The sequence below is a fragment of the Bombus huntii genome, chromosome 11 (assembly GCF_024542735.1).
Source record: "Bombus huntii isolate Logan2020A chromosome 11, iyBomHunt1.1, whole genome shotgun sequence".
In the NCBI taxonomy this organism is placed as follows: domain Eukaryota; kingdom Metazoa; phylum Arthropoda; class Insecta; order Hymenoptera; family Apidae; genus Bombus; species Bombus huntii.
Genome location: NC_066248.1, coordinates 6482125 through 6500730, shown reverse-complemented (window position 1 = coordinate 6500730; position 18606 = coordinate 6482125). Strand labels below are relative to the sequence as shown.

Genomic DNA, 18606 nt, shown 5'->3' with positions numbered 1-18606 from the left:
TCACGGTGTAATTAACGAGAAATTAATGTACATAGATATGGTATAACATGTCCATTATATTATCATAAACGTATTGTAATTATGTATAATGTATTTATATCAAAAGCAAGCATCATATATAATATATATAATATCATAGATATGGGTCTACGATTGTTTGCTTTAAATTGGAAGGATTCCACTGTCAATCAAAGTAATAGCTAGGCCATACAAATTTCAATTGATTAAATGAGTGAAGTTGATTACGGTAATGACGAGTTCAGTAGTAATAGAAAGAACATTGAACGATATATCATCGAAAAATTAGTGGCGTCGGTTATTTTTGCGTGAACAAGCGGTGATGTAAACCCCTTTGATACATATTTGAGTAGTCGATAGATATCATAGCTACACGAGAGTCCATGCTCGTTTCTTAGCCCATATTTCAGCGGCGGTAGTTACCGGTGATTAATCAAAGAGAAAATTAGTGAGTCCAGATTTTGGTTCACCGTATTCATCACGAAGGACATCAGTGTACCGGTATAATTCTGTCTAGTTAGGCGTCTTTTGCATCAACATTTATTTCACGATTCAACTTTAACATACACACATTGTAATAAATAAGAATGTTACTAATATCAGGTGCTTTCTTTCGAAATTATAAATTTTATCACAAGGACAAAAATTTCTCTGTTTATTAGTTAAATAATCAATGCAGTGTGTTTATCATATGTACGTGGCTCTCAGGTACACTGTACTTATATTATAGCATGTGCATGCAATAAAAGTGTTATTACATGTTAGTACTCGTATGGTCGTTTTGGACGACGGCAACGGGTTCGACTGCCTGCCGGTAACATGATTATGTGTACGTGTGTGCCTACACAATAGTTGCCAACTCGATTAGCTGAATCCATAGAAGTGTCCCTCTATCGTGATACAGAAACGGTGGTCTGGTATGGAGATTGCTTGACCGCAAACTAGAACTTTACTTTAAAGATCTTGCTATCCATAACTACTTTAACGATAACGTTAACGTTAGCATGATCACCGTTCGTTATAACTCAACTGTACGATAAACCTAATTCTACGTTCCTAAAGAGAAACAAACGTAAAAAGTTTGTATAACGGTCTGTAACGGTTTGTCAGTTCACCTGGCCGAACTACCATCAATTGTTATTGGTCTTTTAATGACAAAATGTTGATCATAACAATTTCTCCGAAGGAATTATGTACATTTGAAAATGGATAAAAGTAATGAAATTCAAAATGAGATTTCGACGAAAAATTTCTTGATGTTCCTGTGTACGTGCTGCGGAACTTTAAATTGCTATCTCTCTCAAGTTGGACTTTAAGGGAAAGGAAATGAATTTACATTTCGTGCTAAAACTCATTGTAAAAAGAACGTAAAACTTTTAAGTGCACCAGTTAAGAGTATACGCGTACATTCCCCAGGGCCTGTATTTTCATCCACATAACATGTATCGAGCACGCTGGAAGTGGGTACTATCTTACCTGATAAATTCCGGAACTACGGTTCTTAGTGCGTCTCCTTGGTATATGCTGTTGCAGCTTCTGTGGTCCCAGACGGCACGCCTTCGACATATCGGTCACGTACACCATCATATAGAATCGCATTTGTAAGACCCAGCAACGTTATCGTCGAGTAAACATCGATAGGAAAACACTGTCATAATGCACATGACGATACACTTGCATGCACGCTTCGTGGCTACATCTGCTCTAACCGTGTCGCTCGTTTCACAATATCGTTCTATGTACCTGTGTACGACCCTTCCTATCTTGACACAGGTTTTAATTTTCTTTTCTTTTCTTTTACGCCGCGATAATTTCTTCATGACGCCTGCTACATATTCCTGTGGGTTATAAACACATTTGTAAAGTATTCGTTTCGTATACTTCATAATTTGATGTTTTATAAGCGTAAAGTTTTTATCGAAAAAGATGTCGGTAATTAGAAAACTATGTTCTCTAAACTAATATTACACTGCGTATATACGAGGCCGTGCCTGTTCCGACATATCTTTAACTTCTTTTCTTCGTGTCTTAACTAATAATTTCTTCCTCGACGTGTAACCTCTAGACCGTGAAACGAGGTCTTAAGTTTTTATTTTAACCATGGCTAATAATTCTTGAACATGAAGCTTTTACCAAAGTAAAAATTTATTAATAACTGCGAATAGATACAGTTCCAATTTCCTTTTTACAATTTTGAATACGAACATATAGCATAATTTTACAATTTAGCGTACCGAACCTAGTTTGTTGTGAAACTTTCACAAAACCTATCGTACGATCTAAAGGAATTAGATGATTAAATTAATCCGCTCGCGTATGCAGTATGGAAAGAAACGCACGTTCAATTTTTCTGCCTAACCTCTAACTGTACATAAGAAGTGCTAATGCGCAATAAATGAAAAAGGTCAATGAAAGAGTGACACTATCATGAATATTATGAATAACCCTAAGCATGCCATAGTAGATATATATCTGTCTACTTACAAAAGACTTACTTATACTTACTGTTTTAATATTTAAATATTTATTCTTTCCTTTCAAAAGTAAATACTATATATCGATGTCTCTGCCCATACTTGTCATAAAGCTACAGAAAAAACATGGCGCGACATGTTTCATAACATTCTTTTTCTTGTATTTAAACAGTAAGAGAAGAATGGAAGACTAAAGACAAAAGATTTATAGAAATTAAATGTGGAAACTCGCATAAAATAATGAACCACAATACAATCGATTAGCATGGCACGAAAATATTGCATCCTTGGTTATAATTGTATACTCTATACAATATTTCCTCATATTCATTTATTTCTATCCATCTTTCAACTTAGAGAAAGGTTTTCTTAGAAATTACAGAAATTATATAACCTATAATCGTATAACAGTCATACACATATTGTATACACCTGACAAACAAACGAATTTGCCTTAACCAAGACCGATTATAAAACAATTACAACCACCAAAGATTTCGTTAACAAAAGACTGTCATCAAAAATGGGTACGGACTTACGTTAAAGATTCACTGATTACACCGAAATGACAAAACTCGTTGCTAAATTAGGTGCGTGAACGTCGAGATCGAAATCGTTGAAAAGCTGGGAAACGAAAGAGAGGGCAACGTACGTTCGGTGCATGGTCTTCTTCTAAAGCCATTCTCCAAGTAGAAAATCGTGGATGCGGACGTGTATACGAAATAAACACATAATAACAGGTATACGGTAAAGTGCGTGTGTACGTAGGTTAGGCACGAAAGTACGAAAGTAGGTACACCGTGGACGATATCAAACGGCGCTATCGGGGGATCGAGGCGTTCGGGCGATCTCGGCTTCTGCCGATGTCTCACGAAGTGGGCCGAAAGCAAAGCGCGCGGCAGACGGTCTTCGCGCGCCGAGCTATCTGGTTGGCACTCACGTCGAGTCGGGCACTTACATTCGAATTGACGTCGCACGTCTCTCGTTCTTGCCTCGTTTTATCCTCGTGATTCACACTGACCGCGCTCGCGCCAGTTTCGTCGCTGAGTTTTGTGCACCGTCCGGTTGGAACGCGCCGTTTAAATCACCGACAGTTCGTTTTCTCAAAGGAAGTTAGACAGTGCTTTTTTTTTGTGATGTGCATGGAATTGACGAGCCACTTCAAGATGACGATCGTCTGGGTCTGCCTCATCGGCCTGTTGTGTTCTACGGCTGTTAAAGGTGCGACAATATCTGTACTTTCTTTCTGTATCTCTTCGGTTTTACGTAATTTCGTGAGATTGTAATTGCACGTCGCGACTATCGGAACAATATCATAGTGACGTATGTGTAACGGTTTTTTCTGCGACGACAGCGCACGATTCTCGCCGCCATTCCTTTCAATCGATCTATCGAACGGTTTGAAATCTCGTGTTAAAATGGCGTGCAAAAGGCGGGGATAATTCTTGTAGAAAGTATCGTGTTCACGTGGAGCGTACTACAAAATGTACGAAATCGTACGATTTTTACGCAGTAATTTTACGTCGTTATTACGGTAAGAAGTAAACAAAATCGATCGAGTTTCAAACTACTTCACAGAAAGGTCGTATAGCCTACGACGAAATATTATGATGGATCAATTGGTGAATGTTGTGTAACGTTAACGATACCTCTATTGATCACGAGCGAAACCGTTCCTTGTTGAAATCATGGTCGGATTAGTCACCAAGACAGACTGGTGCCAGACTGACATTTGGTTTCATCGCATCGCCGTACTGATGTGATTAAACGAATTATAACTGGTCTGTAATGGTGAATTATTGCTGAGAAAGTTGCAAAAGCAACGTCTAAACGTTCGTTGGCTCCTTTGCTCGACCTAGTTGACCGGCACGATAATTTGTACGATCATTGTTAAGGTCAACCGATGGTCACCGAGATCACGGCCGTATCAATAGTAAAATAAGCGTGAATGAAGTCGGTATCGGGTTATTGAAATACGTAGCTTAGAAAGTCGAAAGTTATCGGGGTTCTCCTTCAAACGTTCTCCTTGAAAGGTTGGAAAACGGGCAACATAGTCATCTTTCTTGTAACTTCGACACTTTCATAGCTGATAACTTATCTCGGGATTATTTTCTAAAATAGATACGGAACGATTGTACTCTTTGGAAATAGAGGGAAGAGATTGGGAAATTGGAGATTCGAAGAAATTATTGAGCACTTATCTGAACGGGGAGAATGTTCCGTGTGAATTATTCTAGCGCGATAATGGAAGATTTATCATTGATGATACGCCACTTTACACATCCGTAATCTTCTTATGATAATAATATCAATTTTGTTATTTTACCTGTTTGAATGTTTTTATTATTACTTATAGAACTGATGTTTTCGTATCCGTATAATCAGGAATTATGGTACGGTGTTGTAACTAGTGGTCTGTAACGTAGATATTTTCTGTATTTTCTAGAATTACTATTATGTATCTGCTGTGGTTTACAAAGCGCTTCGACGTTCCTTTTCAGTTTTCGTAACCTTGACGTTCGTTGCTATTTACTTTTCCATCCGCTCGTGCTCATTCAACTGCGATCGATACACGATAACTGCGTATAAAATATTCGCTTTGCAATCATCATGGTTGAAATTTTTTATTGTCCTCATTAAATATACGTGACGTAATCACAACGAGTTTACCATGCTCTAAATCATTATAACGTCCAATGATCTCGAAACTCTGGAAACCGGTTATGCGGTTTCGACTTTCGATACGTATCGTAGAACGGGCTAAATTCGCAGAGGGAATTTCGATGTAAACTTTTCAATGGAAACTTTTGTTACTACGAAGAAGCTTGTTATCCTGGTTAGGACGCTGCGACGTTCAGGGTTAGGACATTTTCCCTTGATGGTTTATAAATTTTGTAGTGGTCGGATGGTATCTTGTTTGAATTCGATTACCATGCAAAATAGACCACCCTCGTCCGCTTTTCCCGCGGTTATATTATTTTTCTCGATGTCAGTATAAAGTAAAACGAAACAGATACTTTCCCTGGAAGTAGGTATAAAACGCAGCGAGAGTCTGGTATTTATCGATCTAGGGTTATGAATAACGCCCGGTATCAAGCACAACACCAGCTTTTGTTGTACATAGTAACATAACGACTCGAATAGAACTAACTGTTTATTGCCGATTGAGTTCTTGCGATAGTTCTTGCTTCTATATAGAATTCAAGGATATCGGCACGGTTATGACAACGTACTTAGCAATTATGAACAATTTTTCATTGAGTAATATCTTTATTCCGGCATTACTTTTTCTTTCTTCTCTCTTTCTCTGAAATTTCGCGTAGGTTCGCCGTTTTGAAGCTCTAGATTAAATCAGATAGTTGATAAAGTTAATAAAAGGAGAGAAAAGTGGATGAGGTGGAGAAACTCGTGTACTAATTAATACACTGTTATATCATAATTGCTCTCTATAAACTTTATTACCGGTAAGAGCAGAAAACACGAGACGAAAGTTTCGTGTGATGAAGACGAAGTATTTGTTTAATACATCCGGTCACCACGACAACGACAGAGACGTGCTTGCCTGACAAAGAGCTTCCTCGCGACAGCCCTCGTGGAACAAAAACCGATCGAAAATTAACTACCTGACGCGTGGAAAGTCAAGGTGAAAATTATCGTCGGAGAATTACAATCTTGGCCACGTGCATGGCATCGTGGAACGCGTCGAGGGATACGCCTCGTATACACGGAAAGTTTAAGGTTACATTTACACGAAATGCCTTTCCCTCTATGCGACGCGAACTTAACTCGTGCTTACCTTGAGCTGTAAAGAAAGGTCGATGCAAATGATGTAATTGAAAATGCTAAAGATAGTTTCCCGCTCCTACAACGCTGCTCGTATGAGATTCATATCTCGTTGAATCTCAGCTCATACATACAATTGATCTTGTTTCCTTTATTTTCCGATATCAGCTTTTCATATTCGAGTTAGACATTTTTTGCATAAAACGCCGATCTTTAAGAAATCTCGTATCGTAGCTAAGTACCTGGTAATCTGAAATTCTGAAAGTCGCAAATGCCAGGATGCAAAATATTCCTTCTACGTTTTTTTTATCGCGATTCATCTGCAACACGACCACATCCTCTCGCCAGAAGAATGCATCTCGATTCTAAAGATTCGGTGAGTCAACGTTGATCGATGAGTACGAGTCATCGGTCCAAGGATAAGGTCCGGAGCATTTGTCTTTTACGCCGAACACGATACTGCCACACATTCAATGCGAATACACGGACTATACATATATATACAGGTCGTTTCAGGTTCTAGATAATCCAGTTTCGTAGCCCACGCATACCAATAGTAGACATAGTTAATGCACGACCTACAGTCGGTCAGAGACCCCATCAATCCTCCGGATAATTTCGACGAAAATTACCGAGTCAAAGAACATTTTATCTAGGCAATCGGCCTACAAATTGAACAAGAGATAGAAACGTTACGATGTGTTATTACAAATACAGCAAGTAGTAAATAAAAGTAGAGTTTTTTAAGAATTAGTGTTCGAGTAAAATTGGTATCTATATATTTTTAGTGGAAGTTGCAGTAGTTCAAAAGTAAGGTCATGAATGTATTATCGTACTAATAAATTCGAAAACAACCTTATCTAACATTTTAAAAGTATGATTATTATTGATAAGCTGATAACTTTTCCGGGGCAGCTGAAAAAATGATTCACTAGTGTAACGTATAGTTTGCTTTCTGATATCAAAGAATTTATCAATTTAATTGATACCGTACATATAACTATCCCATTACATAGCGAAATTTATTTCAGAAGAATGTAGGGTGTCGTTGAGAGTAGAACGAATTGACGACCTAATTATGCTACGCTCCTGATGAAACTAGAGAGACTCTACGTACCACACATTCTTTTATGCTTATGACATATACAGTTTCTGCTACATAGACGTTCAATGTTATTTGATTTTTTAGTTTCTACAGATATTTCACTCGTTTATATTCTATTTCATTTACAAATGGAATACAAAACGATACACAGTAGACAAATTTTAGCAATGATATTACGTTTATTTCTTAATCTTTATGGCAGGTTTCTACGAAACAAACACTTTTACTTATGAAAGCGTCATTTTTTATCATTAATCCACGAGTGATCGAGCGAATGACAAAATTAAAATAAATCAATAAGTAAAATGATAGACAGACGCTTCGCCGTAGAATTTCGTAATTAGTGTCAATATGAATAGTAAATAGCAAAGGAAGTACGTAGCGAGCTTACCGATGATTCGTCTACTTCGCGGTAAAATGATTCATCTTATAGACACGTTTGCGGAATCCTGACTTACGTATTACATTCGTAACACGGTAAGTCATTAAATGCTTAGCTCATTTAGCGACCCTACTTATCATAATCTCGATCGTCGATATTCCCGAAACTTAACCGAAAAGCCTCGTTTCTTAACAATGTTATCGTTACTTACGAACATTTACATATCTTCCGACTGAAATTAAACAACTCGTTTCATCGATTTCATATCCATAATAATACCCATAGATTCTTCCATTATTACGGTGTATTTATTTGCATAACCACCAAGCGATGGAACGGTACGTGGATTAACTATGGCTTGCGTAAAGGCACGTAACGTTTCGTCACAAGTACGACCTACTCTAACGGTCGTTGACACGGTTCTCTCCTTCGTCGAATCGTTCTCCCTCGACCAAATTAAACAAAGGACTCACGGGCCAAAGGGACTGCTATGTTACAGACGACCTACGTCGAAGGGTCAAAGCAGCCATAAAGATCCAACGGTCAAAGTCATACAGACCGAAAGTCATTTAGATGCGGCGGAAAGAAGGTGAAACGCCCCGTGAAGAAAAGTTACGTGGCAGGTGCGTTCCTCGTTTCTGTGTACGGACGTGCGTGATGTCCAACACACGTTCGCTCGACGTAGATGCGAGTAGAGAACTATATATACGCCTATGACGACCAACAGGTTCTCCTTGAAACAGGTTTCGGTACCTATTTTCGGCCCTTCTTCGCTGTCTAAACTCCTCAAATTACGCTCAACCAAGCTACGATCGCCCTTTCTTTCCTGTAACCTTCGGTAGGGCGCGCAGGTACCGTGCGTAATTAAAACGCGTGGATTATGGCATTTTTTTTTCTTATGTATTATAACGCCGTCCGTAAGTACGTGCAGTCGGCCGTGGTTGGAGGTTGTTAGCTTCTGGATAATTTAGAGGGAATGGAGAAAATAGCTTTCGGAGTATCTTTGTCAAAACGGAGTTAGTTACTAAATTATTTAGTTGGCTAATCGGTTGAAGTTCTTCGATCTGTTGGCAGATTCAGTCGGATTAATTAAGTTTTCGCGATATTTTGGCGCAATAAACTTGTCTTCGATTGAAGGTCGTTAACAGGGTTGCGCACGATTGCATCCGCGTGTCTAAATACACGTCATATTAAAATACATTATTCGAGCGATGGTTGTGTACGGTAGCGTCATAATAAAGGCATTTATATAGTTTGTATGAGTGCGCTGTTCAAGTGATGCATACAAGGGACGCATATGAACACGTACACGAGTTTCCACGTACCTATGCACGCATATGCATAGCGAGGTGATCGTGTGCGGGCCTGTGCAGCGTATTTCATACAGTGTGATACGTGGTTGAGCGTTTTCTAAAGCGGTCAGGCCGTTAAGCTGCCACGAAAATACGTAGTGCCGTGTTGGACTGTGTACAGCTACGCATAATTAATGAAAATCGAGATTCAGGGTGATACGCATTAGTTCTGTATACGGTGGCGCTATTACCGTTGCTGGGTTAACGTTTACGGTTGACGATTTCAACGTAGATATCGTTTGATTGGAACGAACGGAGACCGTCACTCGGTGGAACGATGATTCATGCGAAAAAAACTTGTTCATTGTTGCAGATTTATCGAGCGGTATATTGCATTTAGCTACGAAAACCACAATATTCTAATATAACGAAGAATATCTTAGGTCGCAGTAAACCAAAAGTTATTTTCTCTGCTGTGAGTGATACTATGTAAACCTTGGATACCACGCCTTTAAATGTACGTTATACTTATCGATACATAGTTATACCATGTACTTACTCTGTTTTAATGCAGTAAACGCGCTGTTCCACTATTCACCTACTTTTCAACCGATCGAAGTTAAATTTCAATTCCTGTTGATACGTAGTTTCGTGTACAACACACTTAGTGGACTCTGATTCTCCGGCGATACACCGTTCGTGGGTGGCAAATGGTTAGAACTAACGGAAGCAAATTAGCTGCTTAATCGATTTAAGTTCGTAGTAGTATGGCGGTCAAAGAACACCGGGCTAATTTAACAGCGTCAAACGTTACGCGCGAGCTCTGTTAATCGACGGACATTCGCGAAGGGCTTAATTGTACGTGGCTAAATAGATGAAAGGAGGATATTGACCCGATCCTAAAGAGCACATGGTCACGGAAAGGGACCTCGTAAAGTGCACGCGAACCAAACGATCGCAGTCTCTCGCAACTTTCCCTCCCAATAGTTACGCAATAGAAACCATTGTACGCAGCTCCGTTAGCTGTCTGTTAAGTTCCTCGTTAGACCGATGAAACCTTTCCAAGTTTTACTATTTCCAGGAATTATTTTCGAGAGATCGCTCGACGTAAGTATCGATTTATTTAGTCGTTCATTAGTTACAAAACAATGCTTTAACGCGGACAACACGAATCGTCAAAATCTTTTACCTTTCCCTCCTTTATATGAGATTAGATCAAGTATTTTATTTTCGATATTTTCTATGTAATTAAATAAGCTGTTTCTCTTTTTTTCTAAACGATCTAATCACGTCTTAGCTGTCAAATTGTAGATTCCACGAAAGAATATCAAGGCAATTATAACCGCAGTACGGTTTTCGCAATCGTGCCGAGTCGATTTTTCTCGTAGCGAATGCAGTCGTGGACGCGAATCACGACACGACATAGGCAGGTTGCCAAGTTTTCCTTTGATCAGAGATTCGCGCGATAGACCGTCTTGATTTTATGAAAGCCCAGCAAATCTTCTCAGTCAACGCTGACTCAGTCGCAATACCCATGCGAATACGCGTGATCATTATCTATATCCGATAATCTCATTAGTGGATTTTGTTCATGCGTACACGTCATTGATTTTTAATCGAATTTCCATCCGATTTCGCGCTTCTTACGCAGTCCAAACGATTATGCTACACATATGTACATAAAACGTTGTACAATGGTTAAAAAAGTAGTGAAAAGGCAAGAGATATATAGTTAGCGGTGTATTGAAGACGATAGCCGATGTTGGTTTGTATTTAATGGTATTTGTTGTAGGTAGTCCGTGTCGAAAATATATATTGGACGAGATAAATATCGGCCGTGCTATCTGAATTGCAAATGCAATTCGAAATCGGCGCTTTCTTTTTACAGCGTGTATGTACCTCGTTTTTCCCATTGATCGCGAGTTCGTTCGTAACGAGTCTTGTTCTGACTTCACATTTTCCGCGATAGCATCGCTTGTTTGAAATGCAATTAAATCAACGTAATCCGCGTGTCGTGTGCATCTACTACCGTTTTGAAAAATGCCGTAATTTGCGAGCAAAGAAGGAAGTGGCTTACACATGCAGACATGAAAAACGTGCGTCGTGTTCCGAAAAAAAATCAACGTCGAACCGCGGGTATGTGTCGTTATCTGAACATTGTACGCACGACTTGACAGGGTCTTTTATGCACGTCACTTCTCGAAAATGTGTAGAATAGAGGTATTTACCCAAGTAGACGTGCGTGCGTAGTATCATGTACACGTGTTGCGTGTTAGTATAAACCATGTAACTGTTGCGGCTAGCGATAGATTTACCCGTGAATTCACGTGATTCATATACAGAACCTCTCTTGGTCTTACGAAAATCGAGCCACGAGTTCGATCCGAGTTCTCCGCTAATGCTAGAAAATGCTAGTTCCGAGCGGCGTCCGTTTATATTGTGTAAATCTGCATGGGGACTCCGTAGGCCCTCGGCGCGTTTATCATCGTGGAATTTATTTTTCTTGGAACCAGGTCGAGGCCTATTGTTCCCTGGAAAACTTTCGAGCTCCGGCAAGCGGCGGCGTCGGCTGGCGCTCGTTGATGAACTGGTCCTCGCTTCGATAGTTTCTGCGTTACGCCCATAGTTTTCAATTGAATCTATTCACGTCAGCAATACCCACGGGTTGCACGAAATCTATTCTATAACCGGAGGAGAAGCAATAAGCAAGGTCGAACCATTGAGTGTATTTCTAACATTATTAACCAACGAAACGTATTGTTCAATTTCTAGTATGGCAATCGTAGTTAATCAAAAGTTCGACCGGTAGGAAAGAAAGCAAAAAGGAACAAAGAGGAAGAAATAATTACGCGAGGGCACCCGCACGGAGCCACTGACTGTTAATTAATACGACCGAGTAATGGCCGCTAATCGTGTTTAATTCGACGTAGAATGTTAGCGGAATTTGCGTGAGCAATTCGTTCTCGTGTCTTGTCCGTTGTAAGAAGTCATATGAAGAGCCATGCGGCTATTCGAAAGACAAACACAAGCAAATATTTTTTAGTGACAAGGTTGAGCATATAAGTTACATACCCGGGATGTGGACGGGCTACGTGGACATCTACGTGCTACATACGTAGCCGATAAAGGCAACAGCATGCCTACAGATCGCTACACTATTATATTCTTCAAGACTAGACTTCACGGGAATTGGAATCGACCGTACCTCGTATATCAGTATCATTTTTCCGACAGAAAATCGATCAACCGGTTGCCGTTCTACGGGAAATCGCAAAATATGCCTGGCATAATTTAAAAGCTAACATACAGGGGAAGGATTGCCTCTACGGCCTGATACTGAAGTTTCTCTTACTATGATCGAACCTTTCTATTTATTTTGATTGGAGGGGTAAACGCGGAAATATGAATTCACGCACGAATATCGGTTCCACGTAATGGATCCATTCTATATGGAAACACGTGCATTTTTCATTTGATTCGTAATATCGTGTTCGGAATAAGACTGTATATTTTTATTGTTTTATTGCCATACATGTAAGTACTGGAGTTGACATTGACATACGAGCGATCTCATTAGCAAGTACAAAGCTTCGTTGTCTTTCTTAGGCAACGGGCCTTGTTATCGCGACTAGGTGAGAATCGATTCCGAGGTTTCGGTTCAGCAACCGCATTCCACGAATCGAAGACGGTGATTCTTATCACCTTAGTTGCATCTGATAAATTAGCGCCGTTACGTCGTTAGCCAGCTCTCGGCCGAAAAGCCAGAAAGTTTCTGCCAGTGGAGCGAAAAGAGGGCTGAAAGAAAAGGAGAAGTAGGAAGAACAACGGAGTATTGTCGCTTCTATGTCTGCTGGGACGAGCAAGGTGGATCTCCCCGTGCCACGCCACGATGAAAGTCGTGACTCGACTCTTTCTTCCACTCTGATACTTCCTCGTTTGGCGCTGCGACGAAACCTCGATGAGACTCGGTTTAGAACTTACCATCTTTCTTTTCAAACGGACATAATTGCCTTTTCTTGTTTCGCGATTCAATGCTCTTTCGATGTACTTGAACGAATTTCCTTATACTTTCTTTATCGTTATCTTCTGATCGACGTTCTATTTATACAATAGAAAGGTACGACCAACGTTTTTATTTTCTTTCATGAAACGTATCGATTCGCGTATGCGAATCAGAGCAGCGAATTTCGTGTCCTTGTTTTAAATAATTCGATCAAAGAAGAGCGACGCCAGGTTATTCTAATTTGTATTTGTATTTTCTTACCCATGAGTGTGACTTTATATTTCTTAGTTTACTATAAAATATAATCATACTGTATTTCATGGAACAGACAAAATGTCCTCAATCGTCGCACAATCGCCAATTCCGCTAATTGAAACAGCATGGAGCAATTTTTACGATCGTATACGGTGTAATTTACATTTGAGAATTCCTATTTTCGCAAAGTAAGTACACACAAGCGCGCCGTGCAATTGCGTTTTCATTCACCTTCGTTATAGATTGCAATTATGCTAATTAATGTCGTTTGTTATTACATGGCATAGATCATAATTTATAATATCGCACGCATTTGTTCCATGACCGAAAAGATATGGTCGTAATTAGCAAAAATCCTGGCAACCGCGAATCAATCGCGATGAATATTAAATTTTGTAATTATCCGAGTACTTTATTATGCAATTAGAAGCGGAGGACAACAAAGCAATCAATTGACGATGCGAATATTTGCGAGTATCGCATATTGCATAACTTACAGCTAGAATTTTCCACGCTGTTGATTTGATGTCATGGCAAGTCTCCGCGCGTCGCAACATCTTTGTAATTTCTGTCGGGAGAGACAGCGGGAAAATTGAAACGAAAATTGATCGCGTCGTTCCATTATTCGATGATACTTCTTATTTTTCGTTCTTCGTTCGTGCAAAACTCTCTGCGCGGGTTCGATGTAATTTCTTCGCGAGTCTTCCTACCCTTGATTCGTCGTCGTTTTTCCATTTCTTCTTCGATACAGCAGATCGCATTATTCTCGTTAATCTACGCTTCGCGTGTTGGAATTACGTGCTCGTACATCCAATAATTTCTTACACTTGAAGCGTTTTACAATTTCAACGGTTTTTCGAAGCAATAAAAATTGTTTCTCGATATACAGATGGATTTCCGTATCGTTCCCTTGCCGCTCGAATGCGTTTCTACACCGGATGTGCGTTCCGTGAGCAAAATTACCGACGGCTCGCGCGTTCCATCACGAATCAGTTGTTCCCAAGGTTCATCAAATGTCGATGCTCGTATGCACAACTGTCGGAGCTTAAATATTGTCACGAATTTTCGTTAGAAAAAATGCCTCGCGCGTCTGATATGTATTTTAATAAGTTACGTAATCTCTGTGTCGTACGAAGAAACGTTCCTTCAATCGTAATCCTTCAAACGTCGATTCGAGAAGGGTTTTCGAGGGATAAAGGTAATGGAAACGAGTCGAAAGATGCCGAAGGATGCAGTATAGAGGTATACGCCTATATGTCGATCCGCAATTTCGACTTGCAAAGATACTCCTCCCTTCTTCAGACGTTAATAAAGTCTTCTGCGTCTCCCCTGTGCCCAAAAGCTGGTGAATTTCCATCCCCCTAGTCATTCTTCTTCCACCAATGTTCCTTTCCATCGCTTTGCTTCTCTTCTCTTCCCTCTTGCCTTTTACTCCACCTTCCTTCCTTCTCTGTTGTTCCGCGTATCTCTCTCGCTCTCATCGAACCATCCATTGCGATCATAGATCTGCATCGTCGACGGTGGAGACGGTGTGCTGCTCGTAATTACCCCATCGCTAGTGCACTCCAGAGGCCACTAGCCTACCACACTGATCGGACACTTTCACACCGAGACGCACAGGGACACAGGGCAAACCTGAACGTAGGCGACGGTGTCTGTAGTACACATAATGCGGGCCATCTCCTAACGGAGATCTATGAGAGAATCCTGGTCAATTACCTACTCCATTCGAACCGCCGAATCCACCGGCTGGAAGATTTAAGTGGTTGTTGGGGATATCGATGTGTAAGACGGTGGATGAAGTTTAAGCGCACCAAGCCGGATGAACGATGCACTGACACTGACAAATGTCGAAATGCTCGAGGTCTGTGCAGTTCGTCGAATCCCCGAGATATGTACGAGGGAGCAATTACGAATTGTCGCCAATCGAAGCAGGAAGGCTAAACCGTTCTTCAACTATCGATCGGTTAATAAGTTCTCTGTTTTATTAGATTCCACTATATCGTATGCCACGTGCACCATAATCTATTTTACTCGTCATTGATATTCCCGAGACGAGACACGGAACGGTGCGAACGACCAGAGAGAAATGGCAGGGTCCTTTCCTTTTATTACGGACATTATATCGAGGTCTCCGGCCCACCGATGATATTTGCCCTAAGTTGATCCTAACGAGTAACGGACCCTCGTTTCGGCCTCGATGAAACTAAAGAACGAACAAAGCGACGTAGTAGGAGGGGGCGCACTTTTACCAGTGATCGTTATACTTCCTGGAACCTTCGCGAAGGTACCAGCAAGGAAACCCAGTCGACGAGTTCAAGGCTGCCTATAGAGTTCAACGATCCTTGAAGTAAGGTCCACTCTTTGCGAGGAATCAGACAGTTTGAGAATCATTAACTATTTACGAGAGACAGTACGGCGTCAGGGGAAATATGTAGTGCGTGTTGGGGTTATTAAGTTAACTGCTATTTCTTTCGCATCTACGCGAAGCTACGAGCGATATACCTTTTCAGAATTACCGATGATTCCCTATTATTGTTTCATGGTTTTCTAATGACTTTTGTGTGGAAGTTTCTCAGAATGTCTATTGTTAATTGTACCTCGACCCTTAGTGCATCGTAAGTAGGCGCATATAATGGTAGATCTAAGATAATTGACATTCCACGACGCATCCTCGAGAAAGGCGCTCAATTTTGTCGATTGAGATTTTAATTAACGCGATGAGTAACTAATCGTCCAAATACGGTATAATTCTAATATATCATGAGTCGAAGCAGGGAGAGAGAGAGAGAGAGAGAGGGAGAGAGAGAGTAAAGAGTTTTTATTATGGTCAGCTTGGAAGCTCTACATATAATACATGGCGTTGTTCGGTAACCAACGTGCTCCAGAGACTTCGGTCCCGAGATACGAAAGGATTCGAAGCGATGTTGCATCGAACGTAACATTGTGTTCTTGCAGCCGTCTCAGTTCGTGTGGGTTTACGTGAATCGGACGTAAAGAGAGAAAGAGAGGGGCAAGAAGAGAAAGAGAGAAGCGGTTGGCCAGGAAAGACCGGTCGAACAGGTTTCTTGGGTCGAGTAGGCGAAAGCCTCTACTCCGTTAGCCTCTTTCTTTGCTCGACACTGGCTGGACTTTCGAGAGAACCTCGGACACCTCCGCTCTCTGTATCCACGAATACTCACTGGGAATCGTCGAGAATATACCGTACAACGTGACTGCGATGTTTACAGCTGACAATAATGAATCCTACCCGTAAAATAAGATAAGAATACACGCAGGAGTATTTCCGAGGTACCAGTTAAAATATCGATCGTTACATCGTAAAATAATAACAACCGGCTAGCGGTTGTCCGCCAGTAGTAGCAATTTTATCGTTTGAACTCCACGTTTGCTTCGGTTCGAACAGCGAACCTAACATGACTGCTGTTTCCGTCTCATCGAGATTTTTGCGAAGTTATCTGTATCGTGTACGTTGTACGGTTTTTCATTTCTTTTTCACCGACGAGACATGGTTGGCGATTGTACGACGTTTACCGCAGCAGCCTCTATATAATATCTACCTTCTGAACTTTTCTTCAAGCGGTCGTCGGGGCGTGGTTCCATCTTTTTTGGGAAACTTGCCAAGATCACTGTTTGTAAACGTCTTCGGAGGCGACGTTCGTTGAGTCCCTAGAAACGGGAACAGAATCTTCCTTTTTGACGGACGCTTGCGAGCCGTTTGAAGCGACGTCGGGCCACACGTCTAGCTACATTTTTCTTCGTGAAGCGATTCAGTGGAAACGTGCCGGTTGCCAGTTCATGTTGTATTCTAGCAGTGTATACACGAAGATTAGACGGCACGTTCCCTTTTCTATACTATTTTCCTCTTTCGATATTTTTCTATAGTTTAACGACGGAACGTATTCGCCTATATGAACCTCCGAGACTTCTCGGCCAATCACGTGGCAGATGAAGGTAACTCGCGTGAAATTCCAAGAACATGCTTCGTAGGCACCGGCTCGTTTTGCCAAGATCAAGCACAAAAGATCGGGATGCGAGATTGGAACCGGGGTTCCGTTCTTCTATGTACATATTCAAATTGGAGATAGTAGTTTGGGTGGTCGACATCGGAATGGAAGGCTGTTTTAACCAAGAAAATCGCTAGATCTTGAACTTGGTCGAAGGAAAGCTCGCCAACTGTGATTTTACTTATCTCGACGACATGGAACGATAGCTCGTGTTTTATAGTCCCAACGAGGATTTCGTTTACGGTACGGTAAAAGGTAGAATGCGGCGGACGATCCGGATGTTGGTCGGTGTTTCTATAAAGACTGTCCAAGCTACCTCCCCGTGTTCTGCACCATTGATCAGGAACGAAGAATATCGTGGAACGATACGATATCCGATCGAATGGCTGCTGGTATCGAGAAACGTTAAATCTACTGGTATGTCGGTGCGCAAACTCGTCTCGACCTAGGTTTTAAGCTTGCCTCGATGTCGAACCACTTGGACGGTGGTGGCCCGACGACTTCTCCCGTTTCACCTGATTTTGCAATTTCCCTCGTTTCTCGGTTCTCCTTTCCCTTCTATCTCCTCCTGCTTTGATAAAATACATTACGTATACGTTATATGTAAAATACGAGATGTATCAAAATTATATAAAATATCATTTGCGAAAACATGATTTTCCAGCTTTTTGCCAGTTAATTTGAAATCGATAATAGACCGACGCATACAATTTGTCGACGATAATAGAAAGTCTCAGCGCGTTGGATATAGTCAGTGGATAAGATAGAAGTTACGTGTTCTGTCGGCAATAACTTCAAAGGGACGTGTGTGTATTTTCCATGGATTCTCTCTTCCGTGCAAAAACACTCGGTCTTTGGGCGAACTTGGAGAAAACTGGACGCGAAATATAACGACTGGTTTTCGGGACGCTTGCCAAGATTTCTGTTTACAAACGCCAAAAATGACAAAGAGGAAGTTATCGTGGAAAAGTTTCCCGTTATTTTTATTTGCCCCCTTTCACCACGTTGATTCCTTTCGTTTGGAAATTCGTCCCGTCACGTCATCCAACCGAGGCTAAAGTCCCATCAGTTTTCACGGAGAAACTTTTTTTTCTCTTGCGCAGATGCGACCGTGTCTTTGCGTTTGATATTTGGTCGCGTGCTTAGAACGCGGCTATCAACGATACTTATCGCGTAAATTGAATTAAACCGATCTTATCCAATCGAAACCGGTTAACGTTTTCATTGGTTTATACTCGCAATACAGTTAGCGGCGTGTCGAGTATATTGATTACGGCGGTATTCGAA

General features: G+C 40.9%; 1 protein-coding gene across 6 annotated transcripts in view; it reads left to right on the top strand.

The window, feature by feature from the left end:
• Positions 1–3382: 3382 nt before the first annotated feature.
• The window catches only part of LOC126870837 (fasciclin-3), a 345058-nt gene continuing 329834 nt past the window's right edge, over positions 3383–18606 (top strand). For 5 of the 6 annotated variants that reach the window (XM_050628897.1, XM_050628896.1, XM_050628895.1 and 2 more), the window contains exon 1: positions 3383–3713. In XM_050628897.1, the coding sequence (XP_050484854.1) occupies positions 3629–3713 (85 nt within the window). In that variant the 5' untranslated portion in view covers positions 3383–3628. The remainder of the gene's footprint in view (positions 3714–18606) is intronic. The other variant, XM_050628901.1, reaches the window with a different exon arrangement.